We start from the raw sequence: 20,566 nt of genomic DNA, 5'->3' as shown, positions 1-20,566 counted from the left end.
AACCCACAGAGTGGGAGACTTCAACACATCTATCTCAGTAACTGATAAAACAAGTAGGCAAATGCATCAGTAAGGATATAAAATATATGAACAGGATAAACAAACTTGGTCTGTTTGATACGTATAGAATACTGTATGTAATAAATGCAGCATCCACCTTTTTCCAAGTCTGCATGGGACATTTACCAAAATTGACCCCACACTGAATCATGTTCTCTGACAACAATGGACTTAAGCTATAAATGAGTTATTACAAAAACAAACTAGCAAATCCCTTAATTTTTTGGAAATTAAAACACTTCTAAAATAAAACAAAACACTATGGGCCACAGAATATATCACAATACTTTGAGGTGAGTGATAATGAAAATATGTCAGACTTAAATCTTGAGTCTGTTCATAAGCCCATTAAACCGACATCTACTCTCAGCAGAGTTGCAGCCAACAGCTACTCTCCAGTTCATCAGACTTGCCCAGGACAATCAACAAAATGATGATGATGGACAACTCCCATTCCCAAAAGCAAAACAGTTCTTTCCACCTGCCCTGTAAGATCGAAGGCCCCTCTCAATCTGAAGCAGTGCAGGCATCACTACTTCAAAATCCTCAAGACTGAGGAATGAACATCTATACAGGGGAAATGCAACTATGAATTAAAAAGGCTTATTATTATTCTAGCAATGGAAAAATTTGTATCATTGATATAAAGATAGTGGTTACCAGAGGTTCTGAAGGGAAAGGGAGGGAAGAACAGGTGGAATAAAGGGCATTTTTATAGGGCATTGGAATTGTTCTGCATGATACTGCTATGACAGACTCAGGCCATTATACATTTTGTCAAAACCTATAAAATTGTATGGTGCAAAGTGTAAACAATAATGTAAACTACAGACCATGGTTAGCAGCAAAGCTTCAATATTTGTTCATCAATTATAACAAATGTATCACACTAATGTAAGATATTATTAATAGGGGAAAATGTGAGAGGGGAAAGGGGGCATATGAGAATCCCCTGTATTTTCTATGAAACTTTTCTGTAATCTAAAAACTTCTTTAAAAATAAAGTTAAAAAAAAAAAAAGAGAAAATGTCATTTAAAAACTTGTGGAATGTTGCTAAGGCTATTCTTAGAGGGAAATTATAACCTCAGATGAACAAAAAAAAATAAGTATTCATCAAGAAGGTGGAAGAATAGCAACTTAAATCCAAAGAAGGTAAAAGGAAGGAAATAATGAGCAGAAATCAATGAAAATACAAAACAAATGTATCACAGAAAATCATAGTCAAAAGTTGGTTCTCTGAAATGGCTATGTTAAAACTGATAAAACTTAGCAAGAGATTACTAATATATGAACAATGAGACATCACTACTATATACACTATTACATATTACTGAATACTATACATACAAGAGAGTAAGAGGGTATTTTGACAACTTTATGCCAACATATGTGAGAGTTTAGATGAAATGGACAAATTTCTTGGAAAATGCAACTTACCAAAAGAGACTCAGGAAGAAATAAGAAATCTGAATTTTATTCTACTGTGTACCCATCAGTTCTTTGGTACCCACCTGCCCCCTGAGCAGACAATATTGTATAATAGAGAATTTTGAGGGGGCAGCGGACTTGGCCCAGTGGTTAGGGTGTCCGTCTACCACATGGGAGGTCTGTGGTTCAAGACCCGGGCCTCCCTGACCCGTGTGTAGCTGACCCAAGGAGTGCCGTGCCACGCAGGGGTGTCCCCCATGTAGGGGAGCCCCATGCACAAGGAGTGCACCCCGTAAGGAGAGCCACCCAGTGCGAAATAAAAGTGCAGCGTGCCCAGGAATGGTGCCGCACACACGGAGAGCTGACACAAGATGATACAACAATAAAGAAACACATGGGAAACGGACTTTGGCCCAGTGGTTAGGGCGTCCGTCTACCATATGGGAGGTCCGCGGTTCAAATCCCGGGCCTTCTTGACCTGTGTGGAGCTGGCCGTGCGCAGTGCTGATGCGCACAAGGAGTGCCGTGCCACGCAAGGGTGTCCCCCGCGTGGGGGAGCCCCACGCGCAAGGAGTGCGCCCGTGAGGAAAGCCGCCCAGCGTGAAAAGAAAGTGCAGCCTGCCCAGGAATGGCGCCGCCCACACTTCCCGTGCCGCTGACAACAACAGAAGCGGACAAGAAACAAGACGCAGCAGACAGACACCAAGAACAGACAACCAGGGGAAGGGGGGGAAATTAAATAAATAAATAAATCTTTAAAAAAAAAAAAAACAATAAAGAAACACAGATTCCCGTGCCACTGACAACAGAAGCAGACAAAGAAGGTGATGCAGCAAAATAGACACAGAGAAAAACAACCGGGGTGGGGGCGGGGAGGGGAGAGAAATAAATCTTTTTTAAAAACCCACACATTAAAGGCATACAACAGCAGACTTGAAATGATAGAATAAGTGATACTGAAGACAAAACAGCTAAAATTGAAGAGAGAAAAGAACAGAAAAAATTAAGCAGGGGCTCAGAGAGTTGAATAACAAAATGAAAGAACAACATAAGTGTCATGGGAGTTCCAGAAGGAGAAGAGAAGGGAAAGGGGACAGAAAGAGTATTTGAGGAAGTAATAGCTGAAAATTTCCAAACTTGTATGAAAGAAATGAACTTACATGTCAAAGAAGCACACTGTACCCCAATCAGAATAAAGCAGAACAGACTTACTCCAAAGTACATAATACTCAAAATGCCAAATGTCAAAGATAAAGAGAAAATTCTCAGAGCAACAAGGGAGAAGCAAACCATCACGTACAAGGGATGTCCCATAAGACTTAGCACAGATTTCTCTTCAGAAACCAAGGAGGTGAGAAGACCATGGTATGATACAAGTAGGATACTGAAAGAGAAAAACTGCCAGCCGAGTCTTCTTTATCTAGCAAAATTGTCCTTGAAATACGAAGGTGAGTACAAAATATTCACAAATAAACAGAAACTAAGAGTGTTGCAAAAAAGAACCCACCTTTGCAGGAAATATCAAAGGAAGCCTTAGAACCTCAAAGAAGAAGACAGGAGAGACAAGCTTGCAGGAGAGTATAGAAAAAAAGAATAGCAGAAAGGATAACCAAAAGAGTAAAAAGATGGACAAAAATATGATTTGACACACGAAAACCAAAGAATAAAATGGTGGAATGGTGCATTTTAAAAAATATCCTTGAATGTGAATGGATTAAGGTCCCTAATCAAAAGATACCACAGGCTGACAGAATGGATAATAAAACATGAGCAATCCATATGCTGCTTACAAGAAACTCATCTTAGACCCAGGGATACAAAACGGCCGAAAGTGAAAGGTTGGAAAAAGATACTCCAGGCAAATAGTAACCAAAAAAGAGCAGGGATATACTAATATCAGACAAAACAGACTTTAAATACAAAAGAGTTATAAGAGATTCAAAAGGCCATTATATATATTCATAAAAGGGGCAATCCATCAGGAAGCTATAACAGTCATAAATACCTATGCACCTAACCAGGGTGCCCCAAATACATGACACAAACTCTGGCAAAACTGAAGGGAGCAACAGACATCTCTACAATAATCGCTGGAGACTTCAACACCCCACTCACATCATTAGATAGTACAACTAGACAGAAGACCAACAAGGAAACAGAGAACTTGAGTAATAACAATAAATGAGTTAGACTTAACAGACATATACAACACTGCATCCAAATTCAACAGGTTATACATTCTTCTCAAGTGCCCACGGATCTTTCTCCAGGAAAACATAACCACATGTTATGTCATAATGCAGCTCTCAATAAATATAAAAAGACTAAAATTATACAAAGCACCTTCCCAGATCATAAAAGAATGAAACTGGAAATCAATAACAGACAGGAAAAACAAGTAAATTTGCAAATGTACATATATTTTTAATGTAATATTATTACAAAGTCAATAAAATAAAATAAAATAAAAATTTGCAAATGTATGAAGGATGAACAACACACTCCTAAATAATCAGTGGGTCAAAGAATAAATTGCAAGTGAAATCAGTAAATATATTGAAACAAATGAAAACAAGAACACAACTTGGGAAACGGACTTTGGCCCAGTGGTTAGGGCGTCCGTCTACCATATGGGAGGTCCGCGGTTCAAACCCCGGGCCTCCTTGATCCGTGTGGAGCTGGCCATGCGCAGCGCTGATGCGCGCAAGGAGTGCCGTGCCACGCAAGGGTGTCCCCTGCGTGGGGGAGCCCCACGCGCAAGGAGTGCGCCCATGAGGAAAGCCGCCCAGCGTGAAAAGAAAGAGCAGCCTGCCCAGGAATGGCACCGCCCACACTTCCCGTGCCGCTGACGACAACAGAAGCGGACAAAGAAACAAGACGCAACAAATAGACACCAAGAACAGACAACCAGGGGAGGGGGGGGAAATTAAATAAAAATAAAATAAATCTTTAAAAAAAAAAAAAAAAAAGAACACAACTTATCAAAACTTATGGGATACAGCGAAAGCAGTCTCGAGAGGGAAATTTATGGCCCTAAATGCCTGTATTAAAAAAGAAGAGCTAAACTCAAATATTTAACTGAACAACTAGAGAAACTAGAAAAAGAATAGCAAACCAATCCCAAAGCAAGCAGAAGGAAAGAATTAAGAAAGATTAGAGCAGAAATAAAAGAAATTGAGAACACAAAAAACAACAGAGAAAATAAACAAAACAAAACCTGGTTCCTTGAGAAGATCAATAAAATTGACAAATCCCTAGCTAGACTAACAAACAAAAAAAGAGAAGAAGATGCAAATAAATGCAATCAGAAATGAAAGGGGGGAAGTTACAACTGATCCACAGAAATCAAAAGACTCATAAAAGGATACTGTGAAAAACCATATGCCAACAAATTAGACAACCTAGATGAAATGTACACATTCCTAGAAATGCACAACCAACCTACACTGATGATATAAGAAATTCAAGAACTTAACAAACAATTCATATTAAAGAGATTGAATCTGTCATCAAAAATCTCCCAGCAAAGAAAAGTCCATGACCAGATGGCTTCACAGGTGAGTTCGACCAAACATTTCAAAAAGAATTAACACCAATCCTGTTTAAACTCTTTCAAAAAATTGAAGAGGACAGAAAACTACTCAACACATTTTATGAAGCCAACATCACCCTAATACCAAAGTCAGATAAAGATACTACAAGAAAAGAAAATTACAGACCAATCTCTCTCATGAACATAGATGTAAAAATTCTCTACAAAATACTTGCCAATCAAATCCAATGGAATATCGAAAGATTTATACATCATGGCCAAGTGAGATTTACTCCTGGTATATAAGGCTGGTTCAACATAAGAAAATCAATCAACGTAATACACCACATTAACCAACTGAAGGAAAAAAAACACATGATCATCTGAATCGATGCAGAAAAGGCATTTGACAAAATTCGGCACCCTTTTTTGATAAAAACACTTCAAAGATAGGAATAGAAGGAAAATTTCTCAATATGATAAAAGGCAAATATGAAAAACCCACAGCCAACATCATACCCAATGGGGAAAAGTTGAAAGCTTAACTCTAAGATCAGAAACAAACCAAGGATGCCCACTGTCACCATTATTATTCAATATTGTACTAGACGTTCTAGCTAGGGCAATTAGACAACAAAATAAAATTAAAGGCTTCCAAATAGGAAAAGAGGAAGTAAAACTCTCATCATTTGCAGGTGACATAATCCTCTACTCAGAAAATTTTGAAGTATCCCTGACAAAGCTCCTTGAGCTAATAAGTGAGTTCAGCAAAGTGGCAGGATATAAGACCAACATGCAAAAATCAGTAATGTTTTCGTAAGCTACTACTGAATCATATGAGGAAGAAATCAGAGGGGAAAATTCCATTTTCGATAGCAACAAAAAGGCTCAAACATCAGAATTGGATGTAGCTCAAGGGACTGGGCTCCCATCTACCACAGAGGAGGTCCAGAGTTTGATTTCCTGGGCCTCCTGAAGGCTGGTGGGCCTGCACAGCAGGCTGGCCCAAGTAGAGAGGTGGCCCAGGAGGAGAGCTGGCATGGGTGGAGACCTGGCCTGAGCAGAGTGCTAGCCTGCACAGAGTGCTGACCCACACGTCGTGCTTGCCTGCACAGGAGTGCTGGCCCGTGCGCATAGCTGGCACAAGATGACACAACAAAGAGAGAAAAAGAGGACAGACAATAAGAGACACAGCAGACCAGGGAGGTGAGGTGGTACAAGAGACTCAGTGCCTCTTCTCCCACTCCAGAAGGTCCCAGGATCAGTTCCCGGAACCACCTAAAGAAAAGACAAGACAGAAGAATGTGCAGCAAATGAAAAGAGAGAGCAGGGAAACGGACTTTGGCCCAGTGGTTAGGGCGTCCGTCTACCACATGGGAGGTCCGCGGTTCAAACCCCGGGCCTCCTTGACCCGTGTGGAGCTGGCCATGCGCAGTGCTGATGCGCGCAAGGAGTGCCGCGCCACGCAAGGGTGTCCCCCGCGTAGGGGAGCCCCACGCGCAAGGAGTGCACCCGTAAGGAGAGCCGCCCAGCGTGAAAAGAAAGAGCAGCCTGCCCAGGAATGGCGCCGCCCACACTTCCCGCGCCGCTGACGACAACAGAAGCGGACAAAGAAACAAGACGCAGCAAATAGACACCAAGAACAGACAACCGGGGGAGGGGGGGGAATTAAATAAATAAATAAATCTTTAAAAAAAAAAAAAAAAAAAAAAAAAAAAAAAAAAAGAAAAGAGAGAGCAGACAGCGAGCGCAAAAGCATTGAGGGTATGTGGCGGGGGTGGAATAAATAAGTAAATAAATGTAAAAAAAAAAAAAAAAACAAGGGAAGCAAGCTTGGCCCAGTAGATAGGGCATCCGCCTTCCACATGGGAGGTCTGCGGTTCAAACCCTGGCCTCCTTGACCTGTGTGGAGCTGGCCCACGTGCAGTGTTGATGCGCACAAGGAGTGCTGTGCCACACAGGGGTGTCCCCCGTGTAGGGGAGGCCCACGCACAAGGAGTGTGCCCCGTAAGGAGAGTCGCCCAGCGCGAAAGAAAGTGCAGCCTGCCCAAGAATGGCACCGCACACACGGAGAGCTGACACAACAAGATGATGCAACAAAAAGAAACACAGATTCCCGGTGCCGCTGATAAGGATAGAAGCGGTCACAGAAGAACACACAGCGAATGGACAGAGAGCAGACAACTGGGGGTGGTGGGAAGGGGAAGGGGAGAGAAATAAATAAAAAACAAATCTTAAAAAAAAAAAAAAAAAAAAAAAAAAAAAAAACAAGACCCATTTCCAGGAATTAATTTAACCAAAGCAGCACAGGGCTTCTATGCAGAAAACTACAAAACAATGTTAAAAGAAATTTAAAAAGATCTAAACAAATAGACATTCTGTGTTCATGGACTGGAAGAATAAATATTGTGAAGATGTCAATCTTACCCAAACTGATTTATAGAATCAATGTAATACCAATAAAAATTCCAATAGCCTACTTTACATAAATAGAAAAGGCAATGACCAAATTAATTTGAAACGGAAAGTCCACCTGAATATCCAAAAGCATCCTAAAAAAGAAGGGTGATATGGAGGAATTTCATTCCCTTTCCTTGAAACATATTACAAAGCTGAAGTGGTCAAAACAGCATGCAACTGGCATTAAGATAGACACAGCAATCCACGGAAAATAAATCAGAGTCCAGAAATAAACTCACTTCTACGGTCAACTGGTTTTCGACAAACCTACCAAGTTAATGTTTTTTTTTTTAAAGATTTATTTATTTATGTATTTCTCTCCTCTTAATCCCCCTTCCCCCTGCCACCCCCACCCCAGCTGTCTGCTTTCTGTGTCCATCTGCTGTGTAGTCTACTGTGACCACTTCTATCCTTATCAGCAGCACTGGGAATCTGTGTTTCTTTTTGTTGCGTCATCTTGTTGAGTCAGCTGTCCCTGTGTGTGGCACCATTCTTGGGCAGGCTGCACCTCCCTTTGCGCTGGGCGGCTCTCCCCACAGGGCACACTCCCCAGGCATGGGGCTACCCTACGCAAGGGACATCCCTTCACAGCACTCCCTGTGCGCATCAGCATTGCACATGGGCCAGCTCCACACAGGTCAACAAGGCCCAGGGTTTGAACCACGGACCTCCCACGAGGTAGGCAGACGTCCTATCCATTGGGCCAAGTCCATTTCCCCCAAGTTAATGTTAATGGAACAAAACAGTCTCTTTAGCAAATGGTGCTAAGACAACTGGATATCTATAACCAAAAGAATGTAAAAGGACCTCTATCTCACTCCCAATACAAGAATTAACTCAAAGTGGATCAAAGAGTTAAATATAAAAGCCTGGACCATAAAACTATTAGAAGAAAATGTAGGGAAACATCTTCAAGACCTTTTTAGATAGCGGTGGTTTCTTGGACCTTATACCCAAAGCACATGCAACAAAAGAAAAAACAGATAAATGGGACCTCCTCAAAATTAAACATTTTTGCACCCAACAGGACTTTGTCAAAAGGGTGTAAAAGCAGCCAACTCAATCAGAGAAAACATTTGGAAATCACATTTCTGATAAGGGTTTAATATTTAGGATATATAAAGAGATGTTACGATTCAACAATAAAAAGGTAAAACCATCCAATTACAAAATGGGCAAAAGAGTTGAACAGACATTTGTCCAAAGAATACAAATGGCAAAAAAACACATAAAGAAATGCTCAACATCACTAATAATTAGGGAAATGCAAACAAAACTACAAAGAAATCATTTCATACGTATCAGAACAGCCGCTATTAAAAAGACAGAACTAAAAGTGTTGGAGAGGATGTAGAGAGATAGGAACACTTAATCACTGTTGATGGGAATGCAGAATGGTACAGTCACTGTGGAAGACTGTTTGGCAGTTCCTAAAGAAGCTGAATATAGACTTACCACATGACCCTGTAATACCACTACTGGGTATTTACCCAGAAGAGCTGAGAGCAGTGACACAAACAGACACCTGCACACTGATGTTATGTTCACAGCAGATTATTCACGACTGCCAAAAGTTGGAAACAATCCAGTGTCCATTAACCAAAGAATGGATAAACAAACTGTTGTGTCTTCACACAATGTAATATTACGCAGCTCTAAGAAGAAATGAAGTCATAATGCATATGACAACATGGATGAACCTGGGGGACATTATGTTGAGTGAAGCAAGCCAGACACAGAAGGACTGACTGCATTACTATGAACCAAATATATTGTGTAACATATTGTATGATTTAAAAAAAAAAATTTACATGTATCCAGTACATTTGAGAAACGTGTTTTTATTTTATTTTTTTTTGGTTTTTAATTGTTTATATTTTCAATTATTAAATGCACAAAATAAAGTTTAAAAAATTTTTTTAAATTTAAAGAAAAAAGGATGGTAATGAGATGGCACTAATGACAAAAGTACCAATGATTTGAGTTAGGCTGTGAGTGAGCTAACAGGCTTCACTGCCTACAAGGACAGGCTAAGGCTGTTATGAAGAACTCACCCAGCCCATCGGTGATTCCCAACAACTGTTCGTTGATAATGCTGTAAGCTACAACACCAGAGGCCTGGTCATTTGGGGGAATCAAGAATTGACACTGATCCAGCCAGATCATAAGTAAAACACCTCACACAAATCTGCTAATTTGCAGATCACGTTTGTCGTTTACAACCTAGGAAAGATGCCAACATTACCCTTCTACTCACTCTGGCTTGCCGATGCTTCACTTCAGCTCGCAGCTTATCTCGCAGAAGTCTCAGTTTCTGAATCCTCGTTTCAAGAGCATTTTTCGCTGCCTGTGGCTCTTCAGACTTTTTACGGGATCTGCTCGCTTGAGTCTCTAGTCTTTCCAAGTGAGCTAAAACACCTAAGGAAAGGGAATTTCACAAGAAGCCAAAGATTTCTAATTGTGGTAACAGGGAAGCATTTCTGGGAAAGACAGAGTATAACTCTCTTTTCAGAACTTTGTGGCTAGTTGAACTGTTAAACATTCACCACAAATTACAGATGATAAAACCAGAGGAGCTAACAACAGAAATCAAAGCTCAGCAACCTTTTAGGCCAAACCTGATAAAGAGACTCTGACAAGGACACTATCCTAAGAGAGCATAAGAGAGAATCTGAATTGCCTGGCGCATGCCAACTGGGCAGCAGCATTTTACATAGACACATACTTTATCACAAAAGTACATCTCGGAATCCTCAGGATTGGGGAATGAATGATGTAGAGTGGGCTTACTGGTATTCTACTATAGACTTACTGTGATACTAGCAATGGAAGAACTTATATCATTGACATGGAGGCAATGGCCACTGGAGGTTCTGAGGGAGCGAGAGGAAAAAACAGGTGTAATACAGAGGCGTTTTCAGGACTAGGGAATTGTCCTGAATGACATTGCAATGACAGATATAGGCCATTATATATCTTGCCATAACTTACAAAATTGTGCGGGAAAGAGTGTAAACTACAATGTAAACCATAATCCATGCTTAGCGGCAATGCTCCAAAATGTGTTCATCAATTGTAAACAAATATACCATGCTAATGAAGGATGTTGTTAATGTGGGAAAATGTGGGAGGGGCAGGGAGCAGGGCATATGGGAATCTCCTATATCTTTTACATAACATTTATGTAATCTAAGTATCTTTAATAAAAAAAAAATTTTTTTTAAAGTACAGCTCAAGGAGCAGGTGTTGCTCAGTGGTTGAGTGCCTGCTTCCCATATACAAGGTCCCGGGTTCAATCCCCAGTACCTCCTTTAAAAAAAAAGTGCATCTCTAGTGTAGAAATGTATGATTCAACAAATACCAGAGACTGTATGAAATCACCCTAAAGAAAATTCTCATAGCTATCAGACTTTATTTAACTGGGTTTCTTTAGATCCAGCATGTATTTTTTAGGGCTCATAAAGGCATACATACATTTACTTTCCTTGCCTTGGGTCACAGTCCAAAAAACTTACCACATTTGCTTACCCAGTTGAGACCAGAAACCTGGACTCTCTTATGACTGGTTTCTATTCTTAAGAAAAAACTAGTGTGAAATCAAGTAGAAAAAGACACACTATATGCAGAATTATTTCTTTTTATCATTTTTTACTGATTCTTATCCTCTTGATCTCCTGTATCTTTTTTAAAAAGATTTTTTAGGGAAACGGACTTTGGCCCAGTGGTTAGGGCGTCCGTCTACCAAATGGGAGGTCCGCGGTTCAAGCCCCGGGCCTCCTTGACCCATGTGGAGCTGGCCCATGCGCAGTGCTGATGCGCGCAAGGAGTGCCGTGCCACACAGGGGTGTCCCCCGCGTAGGGGAGCCCCACGCACAAGGAGTGCACTCATAAGGAGAGCCGCCCAGCGCGAAGGAGGGAGCAGCCTGCCGAGGAATGGCGCCGCCCACACTTCCTGTGCTGCTGACGACAACAGAAACGGACAAAGAAACAAGACGCAGCAAAAAGACACAGAAAACAGACAACCAGGGGAGGGGAGGGGAATTAAATAAATAAAAATAAATCTTAAAAAAAAAAAAAAGATTTTTTAAAATTTCTCTCTCCCCTCCCCCAGTTGTCTGCTTTCTGTGTCCATTTGCTGTGTGTTCTTCTGTGACCGCTTCTATGCTTATCAGTGGCACCAGGAATCTGTGTTTCTTTTCGTTGCGTCATCTTGCTGTGTCAGCTCTCCGTGTGTATGGCACCATTTCTGGGCAGGCTGCACTTCCTTTTGCGCTGGGCATCTCTCCTTATGGGGTGCACTCCTTGCGCATGGGGCTCCCCTACGCGGGGAACACCCCTGCGTGGCATGGCACTCCTTCCGTGCATCAGCACTGCCCATGGGCCAGCTCCACTCGGGTCAAGGAGGCCCGGGGTTTGACCTCCCATGTGGTAGGCAGACGCCCTATCCATTCGGCCAAGTCCACTTCCCGATCTCCTGTATCTTCATTCATCTCTCACCTTATCTTTTTTTTTTTTTTTTGAAGTACCCGGTCCCAAGATTGAAACCGAGACCTCATTTATGGGAAGCCAGCACTAAAAGAGGGAGGCAGAGGCCAGTAGGCCTTGTAGGCCATGGGAAGTCATGGACAGGCTTTAGCCCGCTGGAAGAATGATCAGGTAGAGATTTTAAAATATACCTCTGGTGTAGAGACAGGTTGATTGTCAGGTTACTCTTAAGACTTCCAGGTAGGGGCACTGAAAACGCAGTTAGATATTCTGGTCTAAAACTCAGGGGAGAGGTCTAAGCTATATTTGCAAGTCATCCACAGACAGGTAATCATTGAGGCTGTGGTGCTGATGAGGTTTCTTTAGGAGAGGAGCAGTTTTAGGACTGAGCTTTGGAGAATTCCAGCACTTAATGGCTCAGTAGAGTAGGATGAGCCCACAAAGGAGAAAGAGTGTTATGAGATGTGAAATGTAAGCTTCAAAGAAGCAGGCCTTTGTCTCTCATTTATCACTGTATCCTCAGGGCCTAGAATAGTGGTTGGCACAGAATAGATGCTTAGTAAGCATTTGTTGAGTGAGGAAAACCAGGAGCCTGATATGATAGAATTCATGGGAGGAGAGTATGTCAAGAAGGCAGTCTTCAGTAGACTCGTGTTGTTGGAAGGTTAGGTAAGCTAGAGCCTGAACAATGTCCATTGTATTCTGAAACAAGGTAATCTTTGCTAACCTTACAGTAATTTTGCTGAATGATGGCAGCAGTCCTCACTTCAGAGTAGAGTAAGGAGTGAGCCAGAGATAAGATACAGTACCACACTGCATATTCTTGGACATGGTCTGTATTCTGATCCCACTATAAATAGTAACATCTTCAAGATGTTACTTCAGTTAAGATGTGGCCCCACTTAATCAGGTTGGGCTTTAATCCAGGTTACTAGAGTCCTTTATATACAGAGTTGACAGTCAGACAGTGAAGCCACAGGGAACAGCCAGAAGCTGGAAGTCCACAGAGCCCAGGGGAGAAAAGAGAAGATGCTGCATGTGACGGAAAAGCCAAGGAACCCAAAGACTGCGGGGCAGCCAGAAGATGCCAACCCTGGGAGGAAGCAAGCCTTCCAGCCTCTGAAACAATAAGATTATAAATTCCTGTTGTTAAGCCAACCCATTGTATGATCTTTGTTTTAGCAGCCTGAAAACTAAAACACCATACATGAGGAACGCGCCCCATAAGGAGAGCCGCCCAAAGTGAAAGAAAGTGCAGCCTGCCTAAGAATGGCGCCACCCACACGGAGAGCTGACACAACAAGCTGACGCAACAAAAAGAAACACAGATTCCCGTGCCCCTGACAACAACAGAAAAAGAACAACACCCAGCAAAATGGACACAGAGAACAGACAACTGGGGGGGGGGGATAAATAAATAAATAAATCTTTTTAAAAAACACACACACCATACACGTAACTTTTCCCCCTTTCTAAGGAAAAAGATGAACATAACAAATTAGAACCATTAACTACTGTTTTCAAGAGCCACTTCAAAAAAGGCATTACTACAACGAATAGATAGTAATAGTCCATACCACCGTACCAGTTTATTTTATTTTTTTAAAGGAGGTACCAAGGATTGAACCTGGGACCTCATGTATGGGAAGCAGGCGCTCAGTCACTGGGCTACACCCGCTCCCCTCCAGCTTGTTATTTAATATTGCTACCAAGGAAAAGGGAGCCTGCCTCAGCTCAGAAGTTATGACCACTCGGCTGGTCTCTTGATACTCAAAAGCTTATACTTCATCACTTAATTTTAAAAGAAACAAAATTAGGCCTATACTAGAGAATGGGTCACCCCTGATTTTGACATGTTCCTAACATAAAAAGACACCAAATTTATTAGTATTCTTATAGTAACAATAAATCTTAACCGAGATACTGTTTATCATCCAATGTCTCAGCTTATGTTATCTGAATAGAGATAATTTCAGCCATGATAATGAACCAGAAGAAAAGAGTGTTACCATATTCACCATTCTCTCAGAAATCATTTCAAAAACTAAAATTATTTTTAAAATTAAGTTTTATGCAAGTTTTTTCAAGATGCTACTGCATAAGTCTTTGGATTTAGGCATCAGGTGTGAAAAACTAAAGGGAACTGTCTACGCGTGTTAGAGACGGAAACAACCTCACCTCCAAACAGAAATTCAAAGGCAAATCTCAGTTCCCAAAGGAATCAATAAGGGTTAATACAGCAAAGGTCACAGTTGCTAAGCAACTAATCATAAAGATTGGTTGAACATTTCCTGCATTATACACACGCGAGTGAAATACTTCACTTGCAAAGCCTGTAAAGAATTTTTTAAAAGTGCTTACTAAAATATCTCCTTTATGTCAGATATGTGCTAAATGGTCTACTTGCAAAGCACGGAATGAATTAAATACCTATTTACTTTCCACACCCACCACAACCCAATTAATAATCACTTCCATTCTCTTGATGAAGAAACTGAGGCAGAGAAAGGTCAAATTACTCGTCCAAGGCCACAGTATTTATAATTGGTAGAGCCAGGACTCAAATCTAGGTCTAACCAACTCCAAGTCTAACCACTTCCCTGAACCGCCCCCTCCTCAAGACTAACGCATCAATAGCCCCCTCCTTCCTACCCCCCCCAAAAAAAAAATCCTGGGAAGACTGGAAAGAGACCTCAATGGCTAAAACTGTAGCTCGGGATATATTATGAATGTAACCTACCGGTTTAAAAAAGGGCAGGAACCCAGAAATATGTGAAGTAATTTTTCCTTGTCCAGTGACCTCGCCTGCCTGTCCCGCTCAGTCTTCACCGTTAGTTCCTTTCACCATTCTGCTCCTCAACAAGACCGTTACAGGAGCGAAGGGCCCTTTCAGCCCGGGGGTCGCCTTTGGGCAGCAGCCCATAAAGAGAAAAAGGGAACCCTGCGCATACCTCCTTTGGACGCGCCGTCTTGACGTAAAGTATTCGCCTGCTCCATCTCCTCAGATTCCCAAGAATGAGGACGGACCTAGGTTTTTTCGCTGACAAAACAAAAACAGCAACAACGTCACGTCCGTTCGCATTCCGGTAAATACAGACGGCTGGGCACACACAACTCAGGCCCGCAGCCCCCCGCCCGGGTACCCCAAGCGTCCGGGCCCGGCCCCGCTTCCGCGTCCTCCTCACCTGCTTCCACTTCTGCCTTCCCCACATCTGCACGGTCCCTCCGGTTCAACCAGCTATCCCTGCACTTGGAAAGAGCTCTAAAAGGCCGTTCCGCCCTTCATCCTGGTCACGGCCCCGCCCGACATTGGGTCTTACTTTTCTCTTCTCTTGTTTTCTTTCTCCTGCGCAGCCAGGCCAAGGACGAGAATTCCCGCCGTCCCGGCCTTCAAAATCACTCCAACCGGTCCCAGCGTGCTTTGCGCCCCGACCGTACAAAAACATGGCGGCGCTCAGGGCCCAACCCTGATCCCAGCATGCACCGGGAAACGGCCCGAGCCTTTCTTTCGGTAAGGAAGATGGCGGCCTCAAGCGCAGAGCCGCAGTTCTTGGTGCAATACTTAGTGCTACGCAAGGATCTGTCGCAGGCTCCTTTTTCCTGGCCAGTGGGCGCCTTAGTGGCGCAGGCTTGTCACGCAGCCACCGCGGCCTTGCATATTCATCGCGACCACCCGCACACGACCGCGTACCTCGGGGAGCTGGGGCGCATGCGCAAGGTGGTTCTTGAGGTAAGACTCGCCGGCGGACGGGGCGAACCGCGTTGGGCGCAAGGGCGGAAGTGGGTGTGATCTTGAGTCTCAGGGCGGGGCAACCGGGCGTGGGTGCTGCGCTGTTAAGGTGAGGTCTTAAGCTTTTAAATAGAAAAGGTTCAAGAGCTTGAGGTACTGCCGGGGAGCCGTCCGTTATCGGTGAAGGGCCTGGCTGTGTGAAGAACGAAGGTGAAGTCCGTTATTAACGTTTACCCCACACCTCCTGTCTCCCCGGAAGCTGGTGGCTCCGGGTCCCTTTTCGTAGTTGCCTGTACGGTAAGAGGCTGGTGGAGCCTGACCCCGCCTTTGACACCTACCTGTGCACCGCAGGCTTTTTAAAGCCTCGGCAGAGAGTAGTTCCTGCCCACAAAACCGACTCAGGAGGGATGAGGACTTAGGGTTTCTCATCGCCATGGGGTCAGTGCAAAGTGAAGTCAAACTAAAGCGTCTACCTGGCTGTGACGCCAAATTATTTAAAAATAAATGTTTAAAACTCTAGGATAAATAACCGAAACATCAGAAATACCAGACACCAGGACTGTAAATCGGTACACCTTTTAAAATAGTGGTACGTTTCTTCTTTGCAGGTGGCCAAACTGCTTTTGCCTTTATACTCTTTGACTGTCAGTTCTGCTACTAGGAATTTATCCTAAGAAAATACTGAGCTGCACCCAAAGAGCTTTGCACAAGGATATTCATATGAGCAAAATGTGGAAGTAATTAAATTTCCAACTAGGGATTGGTTAAATTAATTTATACATTATTTGCAGCTATTATGAATCACGATTTTGAAGCATATTTAATGACATGGAACAGCGCTCATGATGTGCTAATTGAACTATGTTCTATAGACAACATGATCCAACTTGTGAAAGGAAAAACATCTAAATATTAAGTGATGGATGGTGGGATTTAGATTGTTTCCTACTGTTTTTATATGCTTATAATTTTCTACATTAAGCACATATTTTATAATGAGAACAAAAATTGTTTTACAATAAATAAACCAGAACTCTGGAGTGGAGAGGTGAGGTAATCCCTTCATGGCTAGCTGGCAAAGATAAATGATCTTTCTTTCTTTCTTTCTTTTTTTTTTTTTTTTGGTTGTTTTGGTTTTTAGGAGGTACTGGGGTTTGAGCCCAGGACCTCGTACATGGGAAGCAGGTGCTTAACCACCAAGCTACATCCACTCCTCAGATTATCTCTCAAGAGAAAAAAATGCTGTTGGGTTGAGGAAAGTCAGTCTACAATAATCTGTAGGAAACTATCTTGAGAGTCTATGAGTAGGCAGAAAAGAAGCAGACTTTTTATTTAGATATTTTTATAGAAAGAGGGCCTCAAGAAGTCATCTTAGTCTGACCACGCTTCCCTTCACTTTCAGGCAGATAATATATTCCTTTCCTGGGTTGAGATAATGCAAGCCCACAGAGATTAGAGACTCCCCTGAGTTTAAAGTACAAAGCAGGGGACTGTATAATATATTGAACCCTGTGGTAAATGATGGGCTGTGATTACCAGTACAAATAATCTCTCATGAACTATAACAAATATACAATACTAATACATGGTGTTAATAATAGGATGGGTTGTGGGGAAAATACACCAGATATAAGCCATGAACTACACATAGCAGTATTATTGTGATGATATTCTTTCATCGTTTGTAACAAAGGTGTCACAACAATGTAGGGTGCTGGTGATGGAGTGATGTATGGTAATCCTGTATGGTATACACAATTGTTCTTTAAAAATTTGAAATGAGGAAAAAAAAAAAAAGACATCTGACCATTCCTAGCTGCTATAGTCATGACTCAAGAAAAGGATTCTGGAGTCGCTATTGGTTAAATCAAGGAGATTTGACAGCCAGAAAGGCCAATCAAATATAAGGCGAGACCAAGATGAACTACTTTTATTGGGTGCTTACTGTGTAGCAGGCACAGGTTTGAGCCTAATTTCATTGAATCCTCACTACTACTAGGAAACATTATCATCCTTGTTTTACACAAGGGGAAACAACTAAATTACATAACTTGTGAACAATCATGCAATTAGGAGGTGATTGAGCAAGGCATTCAGACTCTAGAAACCTCACTCTAACCCACTGTTCTATGTTACTGTCTGAGACTGAAGAAGTGAAAGTTAAGCAGTCCCCCAGCATGGCTCTGCCTGAGGTAACTACTGACCTTGACAGAGCCAGAGTGACTGTTCTAGCATTCTCTTTATTGTTAGGACAAGCCTCCAGTTATCTTTGTAGCTTTTGCCTTCATAGGCAAGAAATACACCTTTGCAAAACTACCCACTAATTGTCTTTATTTTTTGAGTGATAGCTTTAGTAGTTCCTATGCTGGGATTCAGCATGGGTGATGAAGATGACCGAGAAACAATTTCAGGAGAATGTTAGAATATTTACTTGTTTTGAGTAAACAAGTAGGAGCTCTCAGCAAAAGGGGAAATGGGTGGAATGGGAGAGGAGGAGGGAGGCTAAAGTAGAAAAAGTTTTCAAAATCCTTCCAGTAATCAGCTCCTACAGTCAGAGTTGGGTGATGGTTTAGGGATAGCCATTGTGGGTATCACCAATAAAGAGAACTAGAAAATGGGTGAATCATCATTACTAACAGCTCATAGAACATCTCAAGAGGGAAGAGAAAAATCTTTTCCATTTTATGAATAGGAATATTAAGCTTCCACCCCCTCCTGCCCCTAGGCAGTTTACCTAAGGTCCTGCAGTGAGTGGTGAACTCCAAGGAGTGGAAATGTTCCAGAAAAAAATGCTATATTGCCCCTTCTTAGGTAAAGCTGTTCCTTTAAGAGGAAAGGCCCCCTCCCCCCTTTTTTCTCCTACATTTTGAAACTTCCTAATTGGGCTCTTTAGTTAGTGCTCTCTGTGTTCTGCTCCCTGTAGGCCCCAAATGAGAACACCCTAAAGGAGCTGGCCGAGACCCTGCAACAGAAGAACATTGACCACATGCTGTGGCTGGAGCAGCCTGAGAATATCGCCACGTGCATTGCGCTCCGGCCCTACCCCAAGGAAGAAGTGAACCAGTATTTGAAGAAGTTCCGATTATTCAAATGACAACTGTTGCCATTTGCTGTGATCAGCTGGATCCAGAAATAGCAAGCCATCCATCCCCAGGCATCATATACTCCTTTTGATGTCAATTTGTTCGTTCCTTTAAGTTATGACAGTTTCTTGAGGATCAAACACATCATCATATTAAAGTTGTCAGTAATAAGTACTTCCTCTTTCTGTTCGGGTGGGGAAAGTGGTGAGCAGCAATATTGTCTGTGGGTTATTGCAGAACAGGAACATTTGGTTAGACTCTGATTCAGGGGTCAAGGAAGCTCCCTCCTTATCTGTGTGGCCTTGTCAACTCCTTTAAAGCTTATGAAGACCACCTACAACCCAGCCGTGACCACCAAGTATATAAATAATGGGACTATTTATGAAGTATCTCTTAAAGTTCAAAGTACTGTCAATATATGATATGATTTTTCAAGTCTTAGGATTTCACTAAATGCCACTATATGGATAACTCCAAAATCTGCCTTTTGCCTTTAAGGTCCTGTTAGCACACCCAGACTCTAAACTCATCACCTTCTCTACCTCCCTCAAAACCAAGCTCCTGACTCAATATTAACCTAACAGTTACTGAGTACATACTACATACCAAGTTCTATGCTAAGTGCCTTACATATATTGCCGCATTTAGTCCTCTGACCTATGAGGTAGGTAATATTATGAGCATTTTGCAAATGGAGAAACTAAAGCACAAAGAGGTTAGCTTGCTCCAAGTCACACAGTTTGTGAGTAGTGGAAGTGGGACTTGAACCAGTGTTTCTGGGCTGTCAATCACTCACAGTACTTCCAGTGTACAATACATGCTCCTATTAAAGTTGTCGTTAATAAGTACTCCCTCTGCCCGGGTGGGAAAAGTGAGTGAGCATTGATACTGTCTATGGGTCATTGCTTAAACAGAAGATTTGGTTAGACTTATTTGGGGGTTAAGGAAACTCCCTTATTTGTCGGGAATACAGGCCTATCTCGGGAATAGTACAGATATGGTCCCAGTCCACTGTGATAAGAGGATATCCCAATAAAGCAAGCCATGAATTTTTTTGGTTTCCCAGCACATATAAAAGTTACATTTGTACTATACTATAGCCTATTAAGTGTACAATAGCATTATGTAAAAAAAAAACAAAACAATATACATTATTTAAAAATACTTCACAGCTAAAAAATATCAAGCATAGCTCTGGACCTTCAACAAGTCATAATCTTTTTGCTGGTGGAAGCTCTTGCCTCCGTGTGAGTGGCTGCTAACTGATCTGGGTGGTGGGTGCTGAAGGTTGAGATAGCTGTGGTGATTTCTTAAAATTAGACAACAATGAAGTGTGTTGCATCCATCAACTCTTCCTTTCACAAAAGATTTCTCTGTGACACAAGATGCTTTTGATAGCATTTTACCCACAGTAGCACTTCTTTCGAAACTGGAGTCAATCCTCTCATACCCTGCTGCTGTTTCATCAACTAAGTTGATGTAATATTTGAAATTCTTTGTTGTCGTTTCAACAATGCTGATATCACCTTCACTGGAAGTAGCTTCCATATCAAGAAGGCACTTTCTTTTCTTATGAAACAACTCATTCTTTCAGGTTTTATCATGAGATTGCAGCAGTTCAATCACATCTTCAGGCTCCATTTCTAATTCTTGTTTCCTTGCTGTTTCCACCTCATCTACAGTTATTTCCTCCACTGAAGTCCTGGACCCTCAAAGTCATGTGTGAGGGTTGGAATCAGGGTTTCTTCCAAACCCCTGTTACTGTCGATATTTTTACCTTCTCCCAT

At 42.1% G+C, this 20,566-nt stretch overlaps 2 protein-coding genes across 2 annotated transcripts in view; one reads left to right on the top strand and one right to left on the bottom strand.

Moving 5' to 3' along the window:
* The window catches only part of CENPO (centromere protein O), a 41,708-nt gene extending 26,369 nt beyond the window's left edge, over positions 1-15,339 (bottom strand). The window contains exons 1-3 of the mRNA XM_004473209.4: positions 15,152-15,339; positions 14,918-15,006; positions 9,739-9,899 (exon numbers count right to left, since the gene is read on the bottom strand). Of these exons, the coding sequence (XP_004473266.2) occupies positions 9,739-9,899; positions 14,918-14,963 (207 nt within the window). The 5' untranslated portion in view covers positions 14,964-15,006; positions 15,152-15,339. The remainder of the gene's footprint in view (positions 1-9,738; positions 9,900-14,917; positions 15,007-15,151) is intronic.
* A 105-nt stretch (positions 15,340-15,444) lies between these two features.
* PTRHD1 (peptidyl-tRNA hydrolase domain containing 1) lies at positions 15,445-18,950 on the top strand. The gene is made up of 2 exons (XM_004473213.4): positions 15,445-15,696; positions 18,620-18,950. Exons 1-2 carry the CDS (start codon positions 15,445-15,447, stop codon positions 18,788-18,790), a joined length of 423 nt encoding a protein of 140 aa, XP_004473270.3. The 3' UTR covers positions 18,791-18,950.
* Positions 18,951-20,566: the final 1,616 nt, after the last annotated feature.

Source organism: Dasypus novemcinctus, chromosome 25 (genome assembly GCF_030445035.2).
Source record: "Dasypus novemcinctus isolate mDasNov1 chromosome 25, mDasNov1.1.hap2, whole genome shotgun sequence".
Classification (NCBI taxonomy): Eukaryota; Metazoa; Chordata; class Mammalia; order Cingulata; family Dasypodidae; genus Dasypus; species Dasypus novemcinctus.
This window is presented reverse-complemented; position numbering and strand designations above follow the sequence as displayed.